General features: G+C 43.0%; 1 protein-coding gene across 1 annotated transcript in view; it reads left to right on the plus strand.

Annotated features, from left to right (window-relative positions):
• Nucleotides 1-237: 237 nt before the first annotated feature.
• The window catches only part of SYNPO2L (synaptopodin 2 like), a 34,508-nt gene continuing 9,281 nt past the window's right edge, over nt 238-25,464 (plus strand). Inside the window, exons 1-3 of the mRNA XM_003207976.4 lie at nt 238-566; nt 12,806-12,957; nt 15,109-15,770. Of these exons, the coding sequence (XP_003208024.3) occupies nt 462-566; nt 12,806-12,957; nt 15,109-15,770 (919 nt within the window). The 5' untranslated portion in view covers nt 238-461. The remainder of the gene's footprint in view (nt 567-12,805; nt 12,958-15,108; nt 15,771-25,464) is intronic.

The following is a 25,464-nucleotide window of genomic DNA, read 5'->3' on the forward strand; positions in this document are numbered from 1 at the left end:
ATCCCCAGTGCTGGGTGACTCAGATTCACATCTGGAAAGGGAAGTGGAAATAAAATTTTTACTGAAAAGCTTCCAGCTTTAAGAGTGCCAGATGAAGCTCTGGAGACAGGAGGTGAGCTATTTTCAGCCATGCTCCGGTGAGAGATCCATGCACTGAGGGTGAGATTGACATGACACGTGTGCAGAACAACTCTGGCCCTTTACCAACAGCAGAATCAAATGTCTAATCATAGGCAGAGCAGCAGCTGAGAGTGCAGAAGAGCAGGGAAGGCTGGGCTTGACAGTCTTAACTCTCTTCTTGTGTGTGTGTGTGAACCTGAAGGAAAAACTGAGAAGAGGGCCTTTGGGGAGACTGGAGAATTGTGATGTGAATGGTGAAGATGGGAATGGAAGATACTGCCTGTTAAGAACTAGAGCCTGTTTTGAAGTTGGGAAGACAAAATATCCAAAGTGCAGAAATCATGGGAGCCGAAGAAGAAATGCTTATCACTCTATCAGGAGGTGCCCCCTGGGGCTTCCGGCTGCAAGGGGGCTCTGAGCAGAAAAGACCCCTTCAAGTGTCAAAGGTAGGACCTCCAGGTGTGAACTGAGAGGGTAGGGTTGTTCTGCTGAAGTCAGATATCCCTCCTGAGTCAGGCATCTTCTGCTAGTAAAAGGAGTGCCTGAACTCCTTTATATGACAGCAGATCTCAAAAGGAAAACTTGGGGGGAATGGTCAGGCAGGGTGTGGGATAGGACGTGCGTACTGAAATGGATGCTGCTAAGGTGGAAGTGTCAGGTGAAAGGTGGCTTGCTTTCTGGATAGTTCACGCACTTTATAATCTGTACAATGTTTCCCATTTGTCAGCACTGATCAAACAATGGTGACAGTTCAGGAAAAGAGCTCACATATGAAGGCTTAAGGACTTGTGTAAGGCATCCAACTAATTAAAAAATAATTGAAATTAAAGCAACAAATGCCATACTGCAATTCAATTTAACTGTCTCTAACCCTTCATTATATTCCAGTTTCAAAATAGATGCTCGTTTCTTACAGTCTGCTGTTTATGAAGTTTTCTTAATGCTGTCCAAAAGGAATATTTTTGATCCGTTTGATTTAAAGAAGAAAAGCAGTTGTTTGCAAGTGAGGTGAAATAACAAAAAAGAAACAAATATGAATTCTGAGTTGCACTTGTGTAAATCCATAGCTGTTACTGATTTCTTGACAGAAAGACTAGAGGTTAGGTTAAAAATTAAGGAAAAAGAACATGGTCCTGTGTTTATTAAGCTCCTAACAGCTGCATTAGCCTTGATACAGTGATATCTACGGATGTCTCCCTGGAAGACACCCAGCAGCAGGAATGAAAAAATGCTATGCCCATCCCCATTCTGATTCCTTAAGTAGATTGTGTCTCTGACAGAGAACTTCAAAATGAAATGTTCTATGACCCCAGGTCAAGGAGTGTTTATCTGTAAGTTCTGCCAAATGGCTTGGAACCCCATGGCTTGGCCCAGAGTGGACATTTCTTACATAGGGAAAGATTGTTTTTCTACAGGAATACTGCACATATTCATAGAGCTTCGGGTACTGAAGAGAAATAATCAGTACCCTTGAAGCAGGTATCTGGAACTGGTGGTTTTAGCAAAACAGGATTTTCATTGGCCACGTAAGCTCTGCGGGATTGTTTTGACTCACTTTTTTTCCCAATAGACAAGAAACTGGGATTGAAGTGGCAGGACATACTGAGTAACTTACAAAGATTTATTATAAAAGAACAGCAGCAAGAATAGCCATTACCCATGCTAAGCTGCACCTTAAGGTGAATGGAATATTGCTCTCGGTTTAGTAGCTTTTTCAGAAAGATACTAAATTGAGCTCACTCTCACCTCAAACTTGGTATCATGCCTTAAGACTAGCAAATGAAAATATACATATTTTTACAACACTTGGATATATGGAAAATATAATTGACACAAATCTAAGTGTAAAACTTTCTTCTTGAAGGACTGATTTTATGATTATCATTTTTTTGCTATTATTATCCAGAATTTAATAGCGTCCAGTTGACCATAAACACTGTTGTAAAAGCAATAGTTTAATCAGTCTCCAAAGAAAAGACTTAGGGATCCTTACTGGGAATCCAGTAAAATGCATAGAAGAACATAAAGCCCCAGAAGGCATGCAGTGTCCTGATTGTCTTCTGAATGGCCATGTTGAGAGTAGAAGTCAGAATTCCAGTTTTTGTCTCTTTGAGTTGAAAGCTCACATTCTCATTCTTCTGCAGGCTGCTGTTAACATTTGCAGGATGAAATCTGGGCCAAAATGCCAACGATGTAAAGCATCTCCCAAAACCTTAACGTCATTAGCGGTATCTGGATATTCTAGGAACTGAAGATGGGAATGGTCCCATCACTAGGGAATCACGTCCAGGGATTGTGGCCATATGTCACTGCACAGAGAAATAGGGCAGTATTATTTTTTTGTTATAGCTGCATTGCTTTGTTAGAGCTCCATTGGTTTGCTGGAGCTGGGTTTCTTTGGCCATGGATGCGCAATTTGTTCTGTTCTGCCTCCATCCATGGGATCAGTGGCATTGCATAGCATCAGGACATGGGGTCAGGGGGAGGTGTCACTGAGATTGAGCCTGCCTCACAGAAGTAAGGTCAGATAACACAGTGTTTGTTAGTGTGGTGAAGGATGATCTGTGTGCGCATGAAAAGACAGATTAGATAAATGAGAAAGGTCTGTTAGTAAACTGAATGTTGTCACAGAACAGCCTCTTGGGGAAAAAGGAGAGTGCTGGACTGGGAAAAGTTTGGTTTTGCAGAACAGAAATTATTCTTTTTGCTTTGATTCTTACAGGAAAATGTATTTGGACAGAATGGTGAAGGACAGAGCAGGAATGTGTATTAATCTGTAGGAAACATGAAAGGAGATACAGACATGAGTATCCTATACCCCCAAGGAAATATTAGATTGGTACAGCTGGGTGTCTCTAGTTGTCATTTTAGGCAATTTCAACTTCTAGACTATAAAAATAATAGGAGTAGCGGTAAGGAAAGATGCTTATCATTGGATATTGGATCAAATTGTTTCTTTATACCATTCTGGATGAAGAAAAGCTAAGCAGAAAAAAAAGCAAATTTGGGCCCAATAAGTGGAAATGAACCAACCTTAACAAGTAAGTTATATAGAAATGGTTTATGTTGTAGTTATGCAGAAATGCTTGAATTGCTATACCAGGCTAGGTTAATGATCAGTCCATCTCCTGCTTCCTGCTTCCTTTGTGTTTCCTGCAACACAAAGTATTTCAGAGGAAGTGGTACACTTCAACAATGGATCTGATTTTCTGGTCATGCAATGCAGAGGGAAATTCTTTCACCCCAGCTGATTATCAGTATGCACTGCGAATGAGAATTAACAATCCTGATGTTTTACCCTATACGTAAGCATAATTATTTGTGAACAGATTGAGTTTTATTTGTTATACAGTTTCCCAGTAAAGATGTAAAAACATCATGCAGTCAGGCATTCCAAAGACTAAATGTTGCACAACATAGGATTTCCTGTTACTCTTTTGTTGTATTACAAATCCCTGCACATTTCATTATCTTACATGATCAGTTTACACAGGCACCTCTTACACCTCTTGCCTTTCTTCTTTCTAAAATTTACATCCTCATCTTCTTCACAGAATCACAGTTAAACTGTTGGATGAAACAAGAGATCAATTCTAAACACACTCTAGTCAACAACAAAGGATAAGAAAGCAGCTGGATGTTCACACGCTGGATTCAGCTGCCAAAGTGCTTCTGATGTTTCACTCTCCATGGGCTATGGGTTCAGGGACGTGCCTGGAGCAAGATGTGGCAATTACACAGCTCGTGGGCAGCTCCTTGGGTCAAATATTACTAGCCTCATGTTCAGGTAACCTTAATGGAGTCAAATAGCTCTGTCTGCCTCAGAATCAGGGAAAAACACATTGCTTCTTCCATTCAGCAGCGCCCAGTGGATATTGATGAAAAAGATCGAATTTCAATAACATAATCAAGATTGAAATGCTAATATTGACTTCAACTGATTACATGGTTCCAGATCTGTAACTGCAAACATCTTTTGTTTTAAACTTTCCTGCAAGAGCACATACTAAATATTTTGTTCTGCCCTAACAATCATTTGCAGTGTCTGTGTGCTGAAAATGTCTGATGTGTATGTGAAAGACAGTGGAACCATAACAATTCAGTCTGATAAAAACAGATACTGTAGGAGTGGAGGGTGAGATGAACAAGAAGCAAAAGAATATTTATTAGTGCCTGGGGAACCCTCAGTAGAAAGAGTAGATGATTTTTAAATTAGGGTTATGTTAAAATATCAACTCGGTAATGAGTAAGCCAGAGGAACAACAGACATTGATATGCTCAGCAGGTAGAAACACAGCAGGATAAAAGATCAACAGAGGACATGAATAATTCTGCAGAAATTATGATGTTTGAATAAGGGGAACTAGAGAAGCAAATAAAGGGAAAAAAAAAAGAGTAAAGAACTGAAAGAGGAAAGGAAAATCTCCATTCTGTTCTTAGCTACAGCAATGTTCTTTCAATCAAACTCAGTTGAATTACTGTGCTTTTACATTTGGCTTATTAAAATTTGTAATTAACTTACTTAGGAAAGCAGGTAAAGGATAATGGGAATTCACACTACCCCTTACCACACTGATGGTTAATTTGTATAGCTGTGTGGTAGTAACACAACAACGCAGCAACAGTACACATCAAATCTTTGGTCATAAACAGCAGCAAGGAAGAGTAAACAAGCTTAACAGGGAGAAACAAAATGGCCCCACTGATGGCAAAGTTTTTATTTTAGAAAGGCTTAGGAAAAAGCACATCGCCCTAACACATACAGTATTTCTTGTCAGGAGAATCTATAATGATGAGATTGTTCACCTGTTCTGAAAAGAGAGTACAGTAAGGGAGAACAATACCTTCAGGTTCTTGGAGGATTTCTTTGCAAGAAGTGGATGTGCATCAAATGCACTTGGAGCTAAACAAAATGTGAAATGAGCAGTCTGAGAAAAGTCATAAGGTAAGCATTATGCTTATCAGCAACCAAACTAGGAACATAATATGGAGCTGTATTAGGGAAATAATTTTTACAATTAACAGGGCAACTTTCAGATGGTGCAAGTGCATGCAAGCTGCCCTTTGGAACCTTCAATAAACAAGATTTATTCTATGAAAAAGAAACGCTATAAAAAACACAGAAGGCCCTTGTGCTTAGTTTGAAAGATGCTTAGCCTGGTTCACAATGAATACTGAAGAAATAAATGGAAACTGGAAGCTTTCCAATTGCTACTGATAGTAGAGGAGGAAGATCTGAACAGGCTGCCCAGAGGGCTGTGGGTGCCCCAGCCCTGCAGGTGCTGCAGGCCAGGCAGGATGGGCGCTGGGCAGCTGTGCTGCTGGGGGCAGCCCTGCCCATGGCCGGGCTTGGGGCTGGGTGAGCTTTAAGGTCCCTAACAACACAAACCATTCGGTGATTCTGTGTTGTCAGTGACTCACATGAAGATAACAAGCCAGCAAAATTATACATTTCTGGGGAAAAAAAAAAAAAAAAGGCAAACAAATGATCCTCAAATGAGCTGTGTAACCCAGTTAGGGAGACGCTGGTATTACTGACTGCTGGTACAAGTAAGAATTCACTGGAAATACGGCACCTATGGAGCTGTCCTCTTTCAAGAAAAAGTAATTCAAGATAGAGCAGCTATAGAAAAGGAAGGGAGAATTATTTTGCTTAGCGCAAAGATTGAAAGATGTGATGTCCTTCTACAAATAGATGCTGAGCAAACATCAGCAGCACTGTTCAAATAAAGGGCAGCACTGTCACATATCAAGTGTGCACAGAAGGACCTGGGGTAACTAAGCAGGGTGGTTCAGCAACAACTTTCCTTTCAATCCTGACAAACAACTAGAAGCTTTTTTAAAATCAGATTAGGGTGGAGTAAACAATCTGGCATCTGAAACAACAGGGAATTGGCCCTGAAAGCTTGAGAGGCTCCTCTTTCTTCTCTGTACAAACACTGCAGCAATTGAGTGAATTGTTATGGGAAGCAGTGACACCGGACTGTATAGGTTTTAAAAGCAACAACTGTTTTGTTGCTTAAGAGCAGTTCATCACAACCTCCTTTGTACTGTTTCTCACCTCTTGCATGTTTCTCTGCTACGAACTCACTCTTTCTCCTTTCTCCTGTGGCAGATATTTTTGCAGCCTATATGCTGTAGGCTTATCAGCCAGGTGCTGATGCCTGAGATCCACAGCCTGATTCTCTGTCCAGTTCACCTTTGCTTGCGTGACATTATTCCTGCTGACAGCTGCTAGCTCTAACCCAAATAGGCCTGAAAGCTTGCAGATTTGCAAGCACTCTGTCTTCCTGTCCTTACAGTGGAAGGTGGATAGACTGGTCTCTACCTGAGCTCATGGGTGTTGAATGTCACACCTAAGAAAGTCGTGGCAGCCTAGTCTACAGCAGTCTAGTCTACAGCAGTCACTAATGCTAGTTTTGGAGGACAAGTATGTCCCTCGGCGCTGTGGAAGGAGTGCCTCAGGCAGTTCTGAGAGCGCTCCTGTACATGTTTTATGACCTGTCAGCACTTAGACAGGTGCCACCACTGGCTGCCAGTGAGGGAGTGCTGGCTGTGGTGCCAGGGGACTTTCTGAGGGGCAGATGGGCCACAGTCACCATGCAGTGGGAGTGGTGGAGGCACGTCCCTCCCACTCTGTCTGGCCAAGGAACTGCAAGCTGTGCACAGCACTGGAACAGCAGTGAGCAGAGAGCAGTGCTTGGAAGGGAAGCTCTGCCCTTCCTAGCAGAGATGAGGGGATAGGACCTCTGGGACAACCGTAAGAAGGTGGCCTGAAGAGAAAACTGTATTGTCACAGTTGCAAATCACCATTTTCGATTACATAAGCCAGTGATCCGGTTCACAAATCTCTGTGCATCACCAAGGCTTGGAGTTACCTGCAAGGGAAGTAACTTTATGCAGGCACTCCCTCTCAGAAGCACAGATAGCAGACTGTGCAGTATTGCTCACTGGGAGAATCAGAATTTGGTCCAGTGCACTGTCTTCTTTCTCCAGTACTGGAATAGCAATAGTCCCCTTACCAGTACAATTGAGCTGGTAACAGACTAAAGAAGTCTTGTTTGCAATGAATGGATTGTCTAGCACCAGCATCCTCTGCCACCACCAGGTTTCATCGCCAAACCCCTTGTCCAGAAACCACCCAATCTGTTCTGCTTGCTGGTCAAGATACCTTATTTCACCACCCTCCCTTTCTGTGTTCATTTGCTATTCCAGAAAATGTATGTTTTGTCCCTTCTTTCACTGGATAAACACCTTCTACTTAACCTTCACTTCGGATGACCTTTGACATAGTCTGCAGGAATGCTGGATCTGCTTTACCAAGAGAAAATTCATGCAGTGGCGCCTCTTAAACTGGAACAAATTGTTAGGCAGGAAGTTATTGGGACTAAATTGAGAAGTATAATTATAATAATTAGTGTAATTATAATAGCTTATAGTAAATATTCTATTCTAATAAAAATACAGAATTGCCATGAAGATCCTTAATAGGCAAGGCATAGAGAAACTATCTTAATGGATCTTCATGTTCAGGTGAGCAGCTGAGACAAAGAAAAGAGTCAGAGCAAATGACTACTGAAGTAATTCCTGATTACCAGATTGCAGTCATTTACAGCTCACAGTCTGAGAGTTTTTTCTAAGATCACACAAAAAACTCATCCAGGTCTCCTGGATGCCAGTCTAGTGCTTAAACTACCGAGGTATCTGTCCTTGCACAAGTAAAAGATTAGGCCCTAGCCTAATCAAACCAAATTGTTCCAGTAACCAAACTGGTGTCAACGCAGATGTGCCCAAAGAAGAAGAGCTGGAGGTGTTCTTCTTCCTTTGCAGCTGCTGTGTTTGTAGTTCAGCTGAACAAGTGGTTCTGGGACTAGCAGATCCAGATGTTAGTCAGCTTTTCAGATTCTGCCTAAGTTTATTTCCTTTCAGTAATGCTTTATACTGCTTTATACAACAGGACAGCTTTTACATCTCCACTGGAACCCTGTGACAGGACTACAGTTCACTTAAATGGAAATGAAATTTAAAAGCTGCCACATAGCCATGGAGCATTGCATGGACAGTAGCCCCGTGATGTGAGACACAAGCAGAGAAGAGAAGGGAAAGTTCAGTTGTAGTCAACATACAACTCTTACTTGGCTTGAGTTTGCTTGGTTGGTGCTGGAAAGATTTTAGAGATTAGATGGAAGACCAGTAATATAATTTCTGCTGTACAGATCATGCCTATGGGGGAGGAGGTGGGAAGTGCCTTGGAGACACGAAGGGGAAGTGCCTATTACAGTTCATTCCTGAAAGGCACTACAGACCTTCTGACTACCATAATACCTTTTTTTATGAAGAAAGTGTGGCGGCCAGTAGAGAGAATGGTTGCAGTTTCAAGACAGGTTCCCTGGGCTATTCTCAGGCAAGATGTGAAGCCACTGAGTTACTATCAGGATTACTCTATTCTTAGTATCACAGTGTGTGTTCACTCCCCACATGCCACTGCCTAAATATAGTCTATACTGAAGAACAGATGCTGCCAAGTTGCATCTGACCCCTTCTCTCTTGCATTCTGTTCCCAAAAGCTAGGCTGAATTCACCTGAGACACATCCAATAGCCAGTGTGTCCTTTTGTTTCTTCAGGGCTGCACTAAGAGAATTCTTCTATAGCCAGATCCTCATCCTAGCCTTCTTGGCCTAGCACTGGTCTTCCCTTCAACACCTTTTCTTCTTCCCTGTATTTCTCATTTGCTCCATTCACTCTATTCATTTTTGTCTCAGCTACTTCTGTCCCTTCTCTCCCACCTGATTCAGTATGATCAATTAGAGGAACAGGGCAATGTAATAAAGGAAAAGAGGAAATGTGCATGCACGTACATAGGCCCTGTAGACAACTAAGCTGCTCTGGTGAGAGCTGTTTTATCATGACAGAAGTCTCTGGTGTGAGTGCAGTGAGAAGGACAATTTTCTATGTGCAAATGTGTTTCATTAAGTTGTAGTTCCAGTATTCCACACTGATTTATTTTCCCTCTAGCATAAATAAGTAAGGCTCTGATATTGAGATTCCATAAATGCAGCTGAAATCACAGAATCATGGAATGATTTGGGTTGGAAGGGACCTTAAAACTTACATAGTTCCAACCCCACTGCCATGGGCAGGGATAATGTCTGCTAGACCAGGTTGCTCAAAGCCTATCCAACCTGTCCTCGATCACATCCAGGGATAGAGCATCCATAGCTTCTCTGGGCAACCTAGTCCAGAGCTTCATGACCCTCATAATAAAGAATTTCTTCCAGAGATTTAAATGTATCCTTCAGTATAATCTAAGGAGGACATTTCTCCATCATGAATCAAGGTGTACTGCGGGGAGGGAGGTTTCTACAGAGACAAGGAATCGAAGGTATAATAGATAAGTAGTTACAAGACAATTTGTGAGGTCTTCCCCTCCAAAGGGAGAGGTCAGTTCTTGTCAGAGATCAGAAAGCGCAGCTCCGCAGAGCTACCACAGGCCACTTCTCAGAGACACTGACTGCTGCCTTTGGCTTGCCCAAGAAAGCATTCAGGGATCTGCTTCACAAAGCAGAGGGGATTTCTCTTTGAAATGCCAGCTGTCCCATTCTTCTAGAAGGATTCTTTCCCCCTTCTTTCCCACACCGTTCAGAAGAGCTGCTGGGTGGCACATCTTTCTTCCCACAGCCTGTGCAAGCAGCTCCTGTCAGCGGCACTCCCTGAGGCTGCTGGGCGCCCAGGAGAGGGCACCTTCTGGACACAGGGAGCAAGTAGTAGTATGAGGGCAGTTTGACCTTCAGGGCGGGCAGTGAGCCTGGCTGGCGGCATGGGCTGCCAGCCTGGCCTAGGGCCTCGAGGACTGCTGCCCTCCCTGAGAGCGAGATGTGCAGGCTGCAGGGTGTTGTTCAAGGTCTGCATAGCACTGTGCTGGCAGTCATACGCTAACTGGCTGGCTGGTGCTGCTCTTCCAGAGGCTGCCTGGCCTCCGGCAGTCTGCACCCTGCTGACAAGACTGTGAATTAGGTCCCATCCTTTCTGTATAGCATGCTGTTGGCCTCCTCACTCTGCAGATTCCCCTTCTACCTTTCTGCTCTCCAGCAAATGCAGTGGGGGTAGGAGTTGTCATTACTACGAAGCTGTAAATTGTTTGTTTCCCTCTGCCTTTGGGAAGCAGATTTGTAAAGTTCCAAGAGAAGATTTATAAACATGTGGAAGACTGACAGCTAGGAATGCTTACATGCTATTTCAGACTCTGCAGGTCCCTCCTGAGCTGGCCACTGGTCCTGTTTTCCCAAGGAGGAATGGAGAGAGGCAGAAATCTCCTCCTGAGTTTCAGGGCTAGCTTGCAGCTCCCACAGCGGCACTGAAGTAACCACAATTACTTTTGCACATAGGCCTTCTGTTGCCCTGGTAAGTTCTGACCACAAAGCAAGCCAGAATCACTGGGCTGGCACCTCTGCTTGCCACAAAATGAATGGGTTGCCTGCTGGCATTGCTCAACCTACACAGGACAGCACATGTCCCAGCAGCCTACTCTGAGCTAAAGGTGCTTGAGGGGGCAGCAGGAGGCTGCCTGCCTGGGAATGCCAAGTGCTCCCCTGCAGGTTCCAGCAGGGCCCAAGGGCTGGCAGAAAGCTCATGAGCCTCTCGTATGGGTGGTCACCAGCCCAGAGCCAGCTGGCCTCAGTGAGCATGGAGGAGTACTATGGGATGTAAAGAATGCTCTCAGAACCTCCAGACAACATTTAACCCCCACTTCCTTGTTCCATAACTGGAAGAGATACTCAGTAAGTGTGTTCTAATGCAGAGCACAAAGCACTTGGCTGTGGAGCAGCAGCTGTCCTTTTGAGTAATACCAATGAGATACCTTCATTCACCCTCCCTACAGCCCTAACACTAACCCTCTGCATTAGCTGCTGTGCCAGTAGGCAGCAATGGAAAACACGTCTCCTATCTCTTCTTAGTTAACAGCTGCACTTTGAGGGAGTATCAGGAAGCAATATTTGTACTGTAACAGCAGAAATGTAGTTCTTCAGCCTTACAGACCCACATTCCTAGTTCTCATTCCTAGTTTATATTAACAAGAAGAGAGATAAAAGACTAAGATGACAGAAGCTGATGGCTGTGGCAGCTGGGATGAGTGAATCCCTATTTTAAGCATGCAGACAAAATTTGGGGTCAATCTGGAGAGGCTACAGAGGGATAAAGTGCCAGTGAACATACAAACAACTCAGAGCATAGGGCCCCTCTTTCTATCTTCTCCCTCAACACCTCTCAGTCCTGCTGACAGGCTGACCTACAAGCAGTACTGCTCTTGCCTCTTGACATGGGTGGGCAGGGCTAAGCCTGGTCACATGCTGATTATGCAGAGTCTTGGGCTCTGAGACCAGCCAGCCCGGCCAAGGGATGTCCTCAGAGCTTCAGCTCTCTTCTGCCCCTTGAGGGAATGACAGTAGAGTAGGAATCCTCTCACATCTCCTTCCATGGTAGTGTGGGCAGAAAAGCTTGTACTGTTCCACACAGACTCCCAAAGGATTTTGTCTGAGTCCAGTTGCTTGAGCTGCAAGGCTGTAAGCTGTGGGAGAAGGTGCCTTGCAGTGCATTACATCTCTGCAGGAATCTGTCACTGAATCTTCTGTCAAACAACTCTCCTCAGATTTCTTTCTCAAGTAACTGCAAGATCTGAAGAACATATATAGAAACATTTACAAATCTAGCATATTTCATCCTGATTTGCTCTTATGCAGTGTTTTTGTCTGGCTATTTTTGCATGTGCAAAGTAAGTGCATTGTGAGTGCCAAGCTGTTCTATAAGAAGGTTGTCACACTGCTGATCTACATGAGAGGTCTGTGTTTTCTGTGTTTTTGAGCTCAGTGGACACTTGGTTTGCTTGCTAGCCCCAGCAGGAACCCTAGACTGTGTTGGGAGTTTCAATGAGAAGTTCAACACATATGTCATGGAACAGAAGAAAGAGTAAATGCTTGGTGTGTGATGGCCACAAGAGGCCAGATTGGGTGTTAGTCTGAAACTAGAGCCTCAAACTCCATTTTCAGATATGGCAATGCATATCCTGCACAACTCCTGTTAAGGCTAAAGATTTACTGTTACTTGTGTAACAGGACACCATGTGGCCTGATGCAGATGTCCAGAAATATTTTGGCCAAAGCCACTCGAGCAGGAATTCTTGATGGCAGGAAGTGCCAGAGAGCCCCCAACTCCTCCCATTGTCAGCATCCCCAAGGACGGCATTCACAGGGACTCTGTGCGTGTGTCATGGGTCACACCACAGAAGCACAGTCATGGATACAGCTGGGAATCCTGACACACAGCCTTGTATAGGGAGAGTCTGGAATAAGCTTCCTTTCCTTCTCTGAAACACAAGCAACTTAGGAAATAGGGCATGAGAGGTCAAGAGCAAGGTACTCCAGAGTTTTAAATTTGCAGTGAAGGACTCAGACTGGGATGGTGTTCAGGTCCAGCCTATGCTGGATCAGGGAATACAGAAACAGAAGGGCACAGGCGACTGGTCTTCTATGAGGACTGGTCCTTCAACTTGGCAGCGCAGTTGTCTTAGGTCTCATTTTATTCTTTCAGAGAGGGAGCAATAGAAGTGCCAGCAGGAGATGAGCAACTGAACTAAATGGCTACTATTCTTCCTTTCATCCCTATTCTCTCTCTTGTTTTTTTTTCCAGATCCGAAAGCGAAGCAAAGCATGCCGTGGAGGCCTGTGGGAAAATGATGTGCTGGTATCTATCAATGGGAAGTCATGTGCTGGCCTCTCCCATGCTTCTGCCATGCAGATCATTGACTCATCCAATGGCATGCTCAATATCCGAGTGAAAAGGTAAGCTGTTCCCAAACACCAGGGCTGTGACAGTACAGGCAGCAGGGCAGCTTCATCCAGCCCAGCAGCTCTCCACATCCAGCAGGAGGAAGGCAAGCAGGGAGCCTTTAGTTTCTCTATACTGTGAAGTGTACTAAGAGGAGATTCCCATGGCTAACACGGCCATCCAAAAGTTCTTCACTGTCTCTATGCTGCTCTCCAAGTACCTAGTACTGGTGCTGAACAGACTCCATACCTTTATGCTCCGGCCCCTCCAGTTGGAAGAAAATGTTTGCAATGTAAGAAATATGCTGTTAAAAATGAACTATATAGTTTCCAACCAAACGATTGATATAGGGTAGTTTACCTCAGGAATTAACAGTCTCCAGTTCATTCTGGGTAAAAAAATCCTCTACAGAAATGGATTTGACTATATATTAGATAACTGAGCCACCAGAAAGTCACACAAAGATTACCTGGATATTTGCTACAGCAGGCCACTGTATTCCAATATGATATGAACTGACTTCTACAGAGAGGTGGGTAGGGGAGTCCTTTTTCTGGAAAGATGTATCTCTGCTGAGCTTTCCAGTTCAGCAGAATATTAGAAACAAGGATCAAATTTTAGGCATACAAACGATCCCAGTAACTTTGTTGTTTCGACCTGTTTGAAAGCTAGCCCAGTGCTTCAGAGCATATTAGATGAGGGCCAACCTGTAAATCAATCAGGTAAAGATGAAGGCAGCAAAGCTGTGTGAGGACCTAACTAGTTCACACTACCACCAAAACAGAATCTGCCCTCAGGAAATAAGACCCTGGTGAAGGGATGTGGGGGCTATAATTCTCTGCAGCCCTCAGAAGAGAGAGCACCGTGAGCAAAGAGAAGGGAGAACCACCCTGCTTGCTGGCATCTGTACTCTGGGGGTCAAGGAGAGCAGTGCTCAGAGAAGGAAGGAAAGCAGGGGCATGTAGGCTACTTCCCTTGGCTACAGGGAAGGTGCCGGTGCCTTCTGATGTGCTCACTCTGTCAGCCAACTGTGATGAATTGGGATGAGTGAGCCCTGAACAGGGTGGCCAGAATAGCGCCTGGTCCCTAGCCAAGGCCTTATCTCACCCCTTTGGAGCACATCTGCAGCCAACAGGTGCCTAGGCAAATTCTTTGGGCCAAAATCAGCACACTTTGAATTAGCAAAGTGACAGGCTTCTCACAGGATGCATGGATCAGCCCTCTGGGAGCCAATATTAGATGGATTGAGAATAACGTAACCAATAAATAAAGTTGGCTTCATTTTGGTGTAGCAGAGAACTCATCAAATATTGCTTTCTCAACACATCTTTATCAACACTTCATATCTGTATTCCCAGGGACAACATCAATCAGTTCGTTTTAGAGAGGACAGGTAGCTGGAGGATTGCAGTATGCAAGGTCATATATATATTTCTGCTGGGGGATGTTTGTAAAGAGACAGGAGGAAGATTGAGGCTTGAATGGATAGTGCAGAACAACAGAAAATAGCTTATAAGCAGCAATGATTTTCAGTTATCTGCTTATGTATTTAAAGAAAAGAAAGAACATCTCTGTTTTGCCTGGGGAGCTTTGCATTTTCTCCCCAGTAGGAATTCATAATATAAATATTATTAAAATAAATAAACTGTCAGGAGAATTGCCCCACAGTTAGCTTCCACCAAGATTTACATTTGACATGAATATACATTTTTCACAGTTCAGAGGTGGGATAACAAACAATTGATATCACGAACCCACACCTTTACAGAGGCAATGTTGTCTACCTAGCTTCCCAGTAAGCATGCTCAGAAGGAAGATACTTGGGGCTCCTTTATAATTCTAATGAATCCTCATGACTCTGGCAAGGGGAAAAAGTTCCCCAACCCAGCTGTGTGGTTCAGAATCAAACTGATTTTGAGTATTTAAGATTTGGTTTCCGAAGAGGTCATGAAGCAGAAACTCGGGATGAGAGCACACAGCTGATGTGAGAGATGAGTCTGCCCTTAGTGTCTGCACTGTAGATATCTGTCCCACACAAAAGACACCTGAAACATCAGCTCAGCCTCCATTCTTCCCTGTCCAGCGGGCTCCTTCCTCACATGCAGTTTCCTTCCAGTTCCCCTCACCAACCAGACCTCACTCACTGCTTTTCCTTCTTCCCACAGGACAGTTGGTGGGGACCAGACTGGCCCGCGGCTTCAGCGCTCCCCTTCCCCAGGGCAGCGAGTGCTCTCCCCACCATCACCACTCAGCCCCACGGCACAGCTCTTGAGCTCGGGTCCGGCAGGAGCCCCAGCCACCACGCAGCCCTCACAGCCCCGTAGGCCACAGAGGCACCTGGAGAGCCTCACCTCCCCACCGGATAGTGAGGCCTACTACGGTGAGACTGACAGTGATGCAGACAACGTGGCTCAGGAGAAGCACCGCCGAGCCCGCAAGAAGTCCCCACGCTCCCCACCAGACAGCACCAACAGCAAAGCAGATTTGCCCCAGGATGAGGTGTCCCTGTCTGAGCAGAGCGGCTATGAGAGCTTGCCAGAAGCTGCCATGCAGAAGGAAGCCAAGGAGGCCAGCTGCAGTGGGGTGGCCAAGAGGGAGATTGCCTGCCCACCCGGCAGCCGTGCAGACACCCCTTTCTCAGAGAGTGAGGGACAGTTGCGGCCGTCCTCAACAGAGGGTCGTGAGCCTTCTCCAGAGGCGATGCTCCTACCCCATGCCACCAAGGCTATCCGAGCGGAACGCCATCTCATCCCCATGGTGGGGCCAGTGGAGCACCCAGTTGATGAAGATCTAACCACCACATACACGGAGAAAGCCAAGCAGGCTAGTAAGTCCTTTGTACCCTGCCACTCATCCTTGCCCTCTTCCTGTGCTTGATCTCCTTCCAAACTCCTCGTTCCTGCAAATGTCAAGTGGGTTAGCTCCTCTAGCTTGTGAAGAAACCAAGTCGGCCCTGCAGAGACAGGAGTTTCCCATTGCACATTTGCCACTGGGGTCTGGATGACCCAGGATGTCCCAAGCACTAGATGAGAAAAAGGGCCTAGGGTCCAGGAGTCACTTCTAGGAGCTCCAGCCACACAATCAGCCATGTAGCAGCTAGGGTAGAATCTATCTACTTGAAGTACTGGCAGCAAATATAGGTGGGAGCTGGTAAATCAGTTAATCTGACAGTTCCTTGTAGGGTGGGTATCTCTTGAGACCTTTCCAGGTAGAATAAAACACTAAAAAATTTAGCGTAGTTCTTGGGTGATGGACCAGAAAGTGACCTCAGTTGTGAATATCTTTCCTGGTTTCTGCTATTTATGGTATTTCAAACTCAAACATGATGACAGGGTAAGATGTTATTCGACTTCACAGTGGCGATCTAGCCAATAATATCAAATAAGAGGTAATTTTTTTTTTTTTTTCATACGAGTATTTCAGTCAAATGATTAATTTATACTTCTCTGAGCCTAGAAATTAAGCAGGTTTCAAAAAACTGACTTAATTGTAGAACAGACGGGGAAACTGAGACATAGAAAAGTTATTAGACCAAATCAGAAATAAAACACACAGATTCTAACTTCCGGTTCTCTGCTTCAAACACTAGACATCTTTTCCCTAGACCAGATAATATTTCAAAGCTATTGTTACACCACTCTTTCCTCTTTTTCTTGGTCCTTTAGAGGTAACTGTCAAATCTAGGCTGTATCTGCTCTGCTCTGTGTTGAGGACAGACTCAGTTGAGTGCTTTATGTCCTGCTTGGCAGTACAACTGACTTGGTGCCTTGTAGTAGTTCTTCCTGGTCTATAACATTCACTTTTCCTAGAAGAGCAAAGAAAGCAGCAGTTTCAGCCTCTCTGACGATGAAGCTATTTTTTCCCCATTTGAATAATGTACAAGCATGAGGTGAATGGTGAGAAAGGCATGTTCAGCTGCTCCCTGCCATCTGATAGTCCTAGCAGTGGATGAGCAAATGCTTTACATCAAGGCTTATTTCCATGGATAGTGTCAGCACAGAAGGCTCCCAGGAAAACCAGGTATTCAATGCAGAACATTTCTGATGGCAAAATAATACCCCATGGCAGAAGGTGATGCAACTGCGATGCCAGCGAGAGGTAGGGTTCCTAGAAACATTAGAGACTGAGATTGTATTTTATTCTCCTATCACTCCTTCTACCCCTCATCCCCCTTCGGGATCATCTTTGGCTATGAGCGTCCTTATGTAAGAGTTGTTCTGCCATGGATTGCAATTCACAATGCCAGCTTGGATTTTTCTTGAGTTAGGCATCTTGGCAGTAAGTGTGAGTGTAAAACTCTGTCTCAATTATGCTGGACTACAGTAGCCATTAAAAAAAATTTATCGTCAATAGCCAGTAAGTCTAGGAAGGAAAGAAGCAAGGAATGAAGAGGTATGAAAGGTGTTCAGTATGCGGTGAGCAGAGCTACCTCTGGAAGAAACACAGGAGGGTGTGGGACTGCAGAGAGGCACTGATTCCTGCAAAGGGACTGCCTGTAGAGATGCCACATCCGTTGGAGGAACTGCAGCCGTTGCCAGAAAGATGCAGCCTTGCAAGGATGTTTGTACATGAATTGCCTTAGCTCCTACACTTGCTCCAGGCTCCCATGGAGCCAGAGCCAGAGCCAGAGCCAGAGGAGTTTAAAGCTCTGTTTCTCTGCCCTCTCTTAGCAGTATACAAATCACAGTAGCCTACTCTGGGACAGGGGAACTTCTGGCTTTTGCCAAACCAGAACACAAAACCAAGCTCATGGTTTAGAAGCTAAACAACTTATTAAAAACAGAGTTATGAAGAGAGCTCTGACTTAGATGATCAATCACAGGAGCCTAGAACTTGATATAGACACAGGAGACATTTAAAGACCATTCTGACTACCTAATCAGATGTTTGCCTTTTGGTGCCCATGCTCCTTGCTTTGGCCTGACCATCCAGGCTAGATGTGGCTCTGAGCAGCCTGGTTTAGTAGTTGGTGACTCTGCCCATGGCAGGGGGTTGAAATTATATTATGTTTATGGTCCTTTTCAACCCTGGCCATTCTATGATTCTATGATTCTTTGATCTTCACTTTCGTTATGGCTTCCACCACTACGCTGTAAGAATATGAGTAACTCCTTTTCTTTTTTCTTTTTTCTTTTTTTTTTTTGGATCTGTCAACCAACTGGTTCCTCACCTTTCTTTTCTAGAATGTACTCATACAGCTTTCTCATGCTTGTTGTGATGTTTTCTCCAATTTTTTTTTTTCTCTTTCTATTTGTATTCATTCTTTTTAACTTTTCACTGTCATTCTTAAGCTACATTCTCCCTTTCTTATCTCTTCCTGTACCTCAGGCAAACAGAACTGCAGATTTCTGATCTGGATTGATTGCATACCCGAGAACATTAGCGAAACTACAAAATGCTTCCCATATTTCCCTCATTCTCTTTCCTACCCTCATCACGAAAGATTATCAGTCTTTATTCTCTGGTTGTTACTGGCTCATTTTCTGTTAATTTTCACATTTTTTCAGCACACACTTTTTTTTGCATCAAATTTACCAATTTTTGACAACCACAGTTTATTTCCGTACTATGTTGTTGTAAATCATCTGGCAATTGCCAGAGGTGACACTGCTGTCTGATGTCTGCTTTGAACAGCAGGAACACAAAACAAATGTAGCTCACTTACTCACTGTAGCCAACAGTTTGACCCCAGGAGCAGAACATAGTGTAGTGGCAATTACAAACAGCCTGAACAAGGATTTGGCAGAGGATGTGATGGAACAAAAGCAGCACGGGGGGGGGGGGGGTTCAGCAGTTAGTGGTGTCACCTTAGGATACCCCATGTATAGTCAGCTGCTGTATTGTAGCTCTCCTTTTCCAGAAGGTGTAAGGGCTTATAGTCTCTTCAGGCAACAGATTTGAGCCTGTCTCTTTTCAAAGTTCTTGCTCTATCACAATTTGCATATTGTGACTGACCCTTTTTTTTTCCCAAAGTCTGGAATAAGCACCTATATCATCCCAGCTCCCCAGAGGACACACAGGCAGAGACATGCCTGCTCAAAACTCACTCAGAGTATTGCTGATGGAGACTGGTGGGGTAGAGGGGGGAGCTGCATACCCTCGAAGTGTGAGTAACTTGCCCTACAAATAATAAGACTTCAGTTTTCATTGCTACCCAGTGGCTACTGTGCACCCTAATGCTTTGCTCAGGAGGGCAAGAGAACAACCAGCAAATGGAGACTCTGCTGTACTTCAAATGAACTACAGGAGAGCATTCGTACTTGTGAATAACCAGTATGTTGCCTAGTCTGGATAAACAAAAGTGGAAATGTGTTTCTTTTTCACTAAAGAAGAAATTTGCCCATTTTAAATAAATTAATCCTTGGAGACACTGGGTATCTTCAGGATCTCCATTTATCCTCATTGTAACGGGCCAGTCCAGATTCTTCCTGATATGATTTCTGTGCTGTTTGGATAATGCAAAAAGAAAGGAAGATATAACAAGGCTTGGGATCATTCTGTAGCCAGAGCTGCCTCTCTAAGGTGCACTGTATTCTCACCCTCAATCTTCAGTTGTCTCCCACGTGCAATGGGCTCAGGCTTTCTCATAACAGCAGACACCAGTTGCTGTCAGAAGACAAGCATACCAGGACAGCAGTCTGGTCCTAACTTGCTATCACATAGGAATTTGTGTCAGTGCAAGAAGTGCTTCAAAATATCTCAATTTAAGCTTATCCTCTGGACTATTTTTAATTCCTAGGACTCAAGAGCCTTTCCATATACGGCAGGGGAAGGGAGGGAAGAATGGGTGGGGAAATTTCCTCTTCTGCTTTATATGGGCCTGACTGCAAGAGCAGATTCATCAAAGTTGCTACATTCTGTATCAGAAAAGGAAATCATTCTTGTTTGAAGCGGATGTACAGCAGCATCACTTGATGAGATAGGATACTTATTTATAAGTTGCCTGTTCATTGGAGGGTCTTACAGATTACCTCTGGTAACAGCGTAGCCACATTTCTCTGCAGAGAGTGTGAGAGCAACAAGCCAGCTATCAGCGTATTACAATGCATACGGGTCACAGGAGTTGTGAAGAAGATAAAGTATCTGAATGGCAGTTTGAACTTACTGCACCACATTTTCTACTTGGCTTTCACCTTCAACAGCTGTGACTGATAATTGCAGCTACATGGTTGGTAGGCTAGCTTAATCATTTTGCAATTCTCTGCAATGTAGAAGACCCAAAAGTTTAGGTCTCCATCCTTTCTATTTAGAAATAGAGCAGAAAAACACTTTACTTGGCCCAGGAGCTTAAAATTAATCACCTGAACTATTGATCTTACAGGAAGTTTGCTCCTTGCAGTATGAAGCAATGTTGAATAGCCCTTGGCCCTTGCTACCCAGAAAGCAGCCAACCACTAGGGAAACAAGGACAACAACCTCCGTGAGTGAATCACTGATGAAGGGTCTGATCTCACTTCATCATGCATTGACCTGGAAATTGCCTTCACTAGGGAAATCAATTTACATACACTGTTGTATGCAATCTAGTCATATGCCTTTGCTGCCTTTGCTTATGAATCTCTCAGTATTAACATTCTTTTTTTTTTTTTTTTTCTTCAAATATATTTATTAACAAAGACAGCAGTGAGAGCAATGCTGTGCATCTGGAACACTTTTTATCCGGTTTTAGGTTTGAGTATGGCATTTGAGTTCATACCTTTGGCTTATATTCTTCTACCACAAGCACAGAGGTGTTATTTTCATGGTTGATGTAATAGCTCCTTGGGCAGAATTTGCCCAATAATTGCTAGGTTCCAGGATTTTCGGAGTTGAATTGGAAGAAATTATAATGCAAACAGGCAACAAGAATCCCTCTTCCTGTCCAATGTTGTTTCCATCATATCTGAAGTTACACTGGACTCACTAAAAACATGGGGACAAGTAGGCAAAATTACTCAGTGGCAACAGTGAAATGAGAAAAAATGATAGTGATGTGGGAAAGAAAGGCATAAAAGGGTGAGTCATAAATGGACTTTGACAAAGGGCAATTAAATAACAGAGTCATTGCTCAATAAGACAAAATTAATGGTAGGGAGGAGAAAAACATCAATCTGACAGATATCATTCTTCAGTTTTCCTTCAATCCATCACAGGAAGAGAGATCAGTTTGTTGTGAAATCTGTAAAGCTTTACTGTCATAAGCGTATCTACTGCTGATGTTAACCAAGCAACTGGCCCTTAGTATAATGGAAAGGGAAGCAGGAATAAGGGGGAGAAAATTCAGCAGACCTTGATGTACTGAGTATACTGAAAAGACAAGTCTAAATCTTATTCTCCCTAGAAGTAAAATGTAAGGAATCACTGAAAATTGTATCAGAATGACCCTCAGCTCTTGGTTAGTACTTCCAAATAATGGGTAGAGACTCAGGGAAAAAGACCAAGAACGTCACGTTTCTTATAGATATGGGTTTTGGTGATGACTAAAAAATGTTTAGGTTCAGTTAGCTGAATGAAGTAACTATTTTGAACACACTTCATGGAAAACAAAATGATCAGTAATGAAATGAAAAAAAGAAACCAGTCAGTGACTTGTTCAGTAAGGTAACATACTTTGTGGCTGAAGAAATAAGGTGGACATAGCATGTGTTGACTTCTGTAAGATATCTGATATGGTTCCACATGACTTTTCCAACTAGAGAAATATGGATGAGATGGGACTACTGTAAGGTGACCACACAATTGGCTAAGAATAGAACAGAAAACATAACTATTAATGGCTCATGATGTCAGGTTAGCTAATTGGCTAAGTTGGTAGTAGTGTTTCACTTGGCTTCTAAATCCAGCGGGGCTACCTCTATATTTTCACCCATGGAGCTTTGAACATGAACATATGTCAATCAAATGTCCTCTCCACCTCAATGTTATATGACTGGTGAAAAGACAGATGATTAAAAATCCCAACCCTCCTCTCTTGTGTTAGAGGATCTTGTGTTCTGGCTACACCTAGACAGAACAGGCAGCATGTGCTGTGGGACAACCTGCAGTCCCTAAACTGCTGTTATTCAGAACTGGGACCTGGCTCAGACACTTTGCAGCTTTCTTCTGCTCTTTCTTCCCTCAGAAACCCAGGTGTGTGGGGAACATTGGGATGGGAGGTGGTTTAACTGGATTGAGGAGATCAGAATTGTTCTCAGGCCTTTGTATCTGATTTTGAACAGCGAACTCTTCCTAGTGAAGCTTTTAAAATATTTTTATTTCTCTTGAATGTGTTTTATCTATCAAGCAGTAATAGCAAATGGCAATAAAACCATTTTTAATGGATGACCCGAGGACTGAGTAGAGACTGTGATGTGTTAATCAGAAATTGTCATAAAGCATGGAAAGTACATATAGTTGTCTTGTGGAAGGCTGGATTTTTAGAATGAGATGGGAGCTTGGCAGGTTGCAGAAAGGGACTAAAATCAATTAGATAGTAAGAATGTATGACACGTGCCACAGGATTAATCAAGTGCACAGATGGTGAACATATGCTTCTCTTTATTACCAGTGTGCATGCTGGAAACACTGAAGGACAAAGAGACGATGAATCAGTACTATCCTGCTGTCAGACATCAATTTGTGAGCAGCAGAATTAACAGATCCTGGTGACCTTTTAATTTGTGTCTCAGATTTGATATCTCATTCTGTAGTAGATGCGAATCTGCCTGATGGTTCTCATATGGGAACTCCTAATCCTTTGTGTGTTTTTCATTTTTTGATGCCCAATTAAGACCACACTCAGGCTTTTTGCTTCCTATGGGGGGTCTGTCTCTGTCCAGCCACCTCTTTTCATGCGAACACAAAGGAGCTTTGTAGCTTTGTGAGTTTTGACTAAAATTAACAAATGGTCTCAAAAGCTATTAGGATGAATCAGATAGATCAAAAGATGTAAAGCATGACTGCATAAACCTTTCTTGGTTAATCAGGCTAAAAATGCAAGATTCACCAGTACATTCAACAGGTGCTGTCCTGGCACTCTTGTTGTAGAAGACTGTGTAGGGAATATCCAGGGCCTTAGAGTGAGATGGCAGCATAGGAATGCTGACCATGTATGCTGCCTTTTGCACTGAGGACACATTTCCATCCAGCTCAGGAAAAACAAAACAAAAAAAAAAAAAACAAAAAAAACCAACACAAACTCTCTATCATGTAAGGGAGATTTTTTTGAGTGAACAAACTATTCAGATCTCCAGCAGGATACCATGAGACTAATACACAAACTAATTGCAGCCATGCATAGCATGAACCTTCTCAGCCTAGCAGGGTTCTGCTGTAGCAGTGTGGGAATCAAAGAATGACTATAAATGGTCCAAAATCCACTAAGTTTGTTTGTTTATTTATTTGTTTGTTTGTTTGTTTTCCCGTGGCTGTAAATTCACCTGCAGAAAAGCTTAATTTCTTTTTTTCTAAAACCAGGGCATTGTAATGGGGCAGTGTCTCACTTGGAACTCTTTCAATCACCAACCAGAAAACATACTGGTTTGCTAAGTACTAAATTATACATTAAACAGTTGATAGATAGACTTAAATGTTGTGAGACTGAATGTCTGTAGCATGCTAATTTGGAAGAAAAGCCAGTACTTATGCCTTATAGTTTGCATAGCATATGTGATAAAAGTACGCAAAGATACAAGGATGAGAAATAAATGTTGTGCCCCCAGAGTTATACCACAACTTTTAAGTAAAAGAATATATAGTCTCCTTCCTTATTCTTTGCAATTCAATCATTGGCATAACTTTAAAGACTGGCTTTTGAGAGAGACATACTTGAAAAGCCCATATAACCTATTAAAATCCTATTTTGAAAGGACTCCAGGTATGAAGAGCATGAAATGTCTATATCCTCCAGTGACTTACTGAGATACTTGCAACATTAGCCATGGAAAAATGACCTTGTCTAACATAAATAGCTAGAAGAATAAAATTCTAGTTGATCCCATATGGAAAGGTAGTAGATAAAGTAGAATTTCACCACACATAAATATTTTTTTAATTTCTGAAATTAGCAGCATCCTTATTTTCTAGAAAAGCCTTGGTATTGGCTTTTCTAAAATGTGGTCTTTAGTAATAAAATTTACCAGCCTTATTTCCTAGTGAAAACAAACACTACTTGACATTGTATAAGCCTGCTTGTTCGGTAGTTTTCTTGAGTATTCATTAAAATTCCTTTCTGTAATGGGTCCTTATCCTGAAAAAATGTATAGCTTTTGCACTTTTCTTTACTGTAATTAGTAACTTAATTCATTCCACTTCAGTGGGCTTTAGCTAAATTAGGGCACAGAAAAGTCTTTGTAGGCTTTGGCTAATAGATTATTTTTTGTAGATTATTCCAGCAGAACTTCAGACAAAATTTGAGTGCTTTAAAAGTTAACAAAATGTTTTCTATAGAAATTTTCCACCATGTCAGCATAATTCAGGAGAGTTTCATAATCTTTCTGTCTACTGTTGTATCCATTTGAATGTTCTTATTTTTTTTCAGCAATATAGAGCTATATTTTGATTTCCAATTGCATATTATATATATATCAGATTCAACAAGATTTTCTCAAAGAGATTGTATCCCTGTGTATATAAATATTAATCAGAGAAGAAGGAACTGAGTCACTTTTACTGCTTTTGCTGTAAAAGCCTTGTATGAGGCATGACATGTCTCTATTACAATAACACTGCCTGAGGAAATCGTCTTTCCTGGCATTCAGCGATGGCAAATGGATTTTAGGAGGCATCATGTGGCATTTGAGGGGCAGGGCTTAGAGGGTAGTTTTGGCAGGAGGTAGATGTTTGGACAAGATGATCTTTGAGGTCTTTTCCAACTGTAATAATTCTATGATTCTATGATTCTATGATTCTATGGCCAGACCTTCCTTTTTCTAGACTCACTATCACTGGAGATGATGTTCTCAGAGATTTGTAGATTCCCAGCACTCTCTGTTCCCTTTTTCTTTGTCCACCCCAGTTCTTACTATCATCATCTTGTCTTTCATCACTTCTCAGCCTCTGGTGCCAGAGCTCTGAATGGCGCTGCCAAAACACTTGGTCTCCAAACCCTTCATCGCCCTCCATGAGCATAGCCACACTCTTCCTTGTAGGTAACAGCCTTTGCCATTTTAATTCAGTCAAACACTTCACTACAGGTACTTAGTATCCTAATGCTCCTCTGTCAAATGTCTCTTAGTCCTGGCATACGACAGGAATCGGTATCATGAGCTGATACTCCTGAGATGTGAAAGGAAGTTGATGTATAAAGGAAAAGAAAGCCTTTCCTCATCTTCTTTTGTTCCTTATATTTGCCTGAAGCTGGGTGCTCCCTGAGGGTTCAGAGAAGGAAAGTTTCTTTCCATCCTGGGTGGATTTCTCTACTTTGTTGTGTTGGATATTTGTTAGCCTCATCTATTTGAAGGGTCTGTGGAGGTACCAGTTAGAAACTAGCCTGAAGCTTGCACCACAGAAGCAGCGGGAACAGAGAGAATATTTTCTTGTTTTAAGACAAAAAAGAACAGGTT

This window comes from Meleagris gallopavo, chromosome 8 (genome assembly GCF_905368555.1).
Source record: "Meleagris gallopavo chromosome 8, MGAL_WU_HG_1.1, whole genome shotgun sequence".
NCBI lineage: Eukaryota > Metazoa > Chordata > Aves > Galliformes > Phasianidae > Meleagris > Meleagris gallopavo.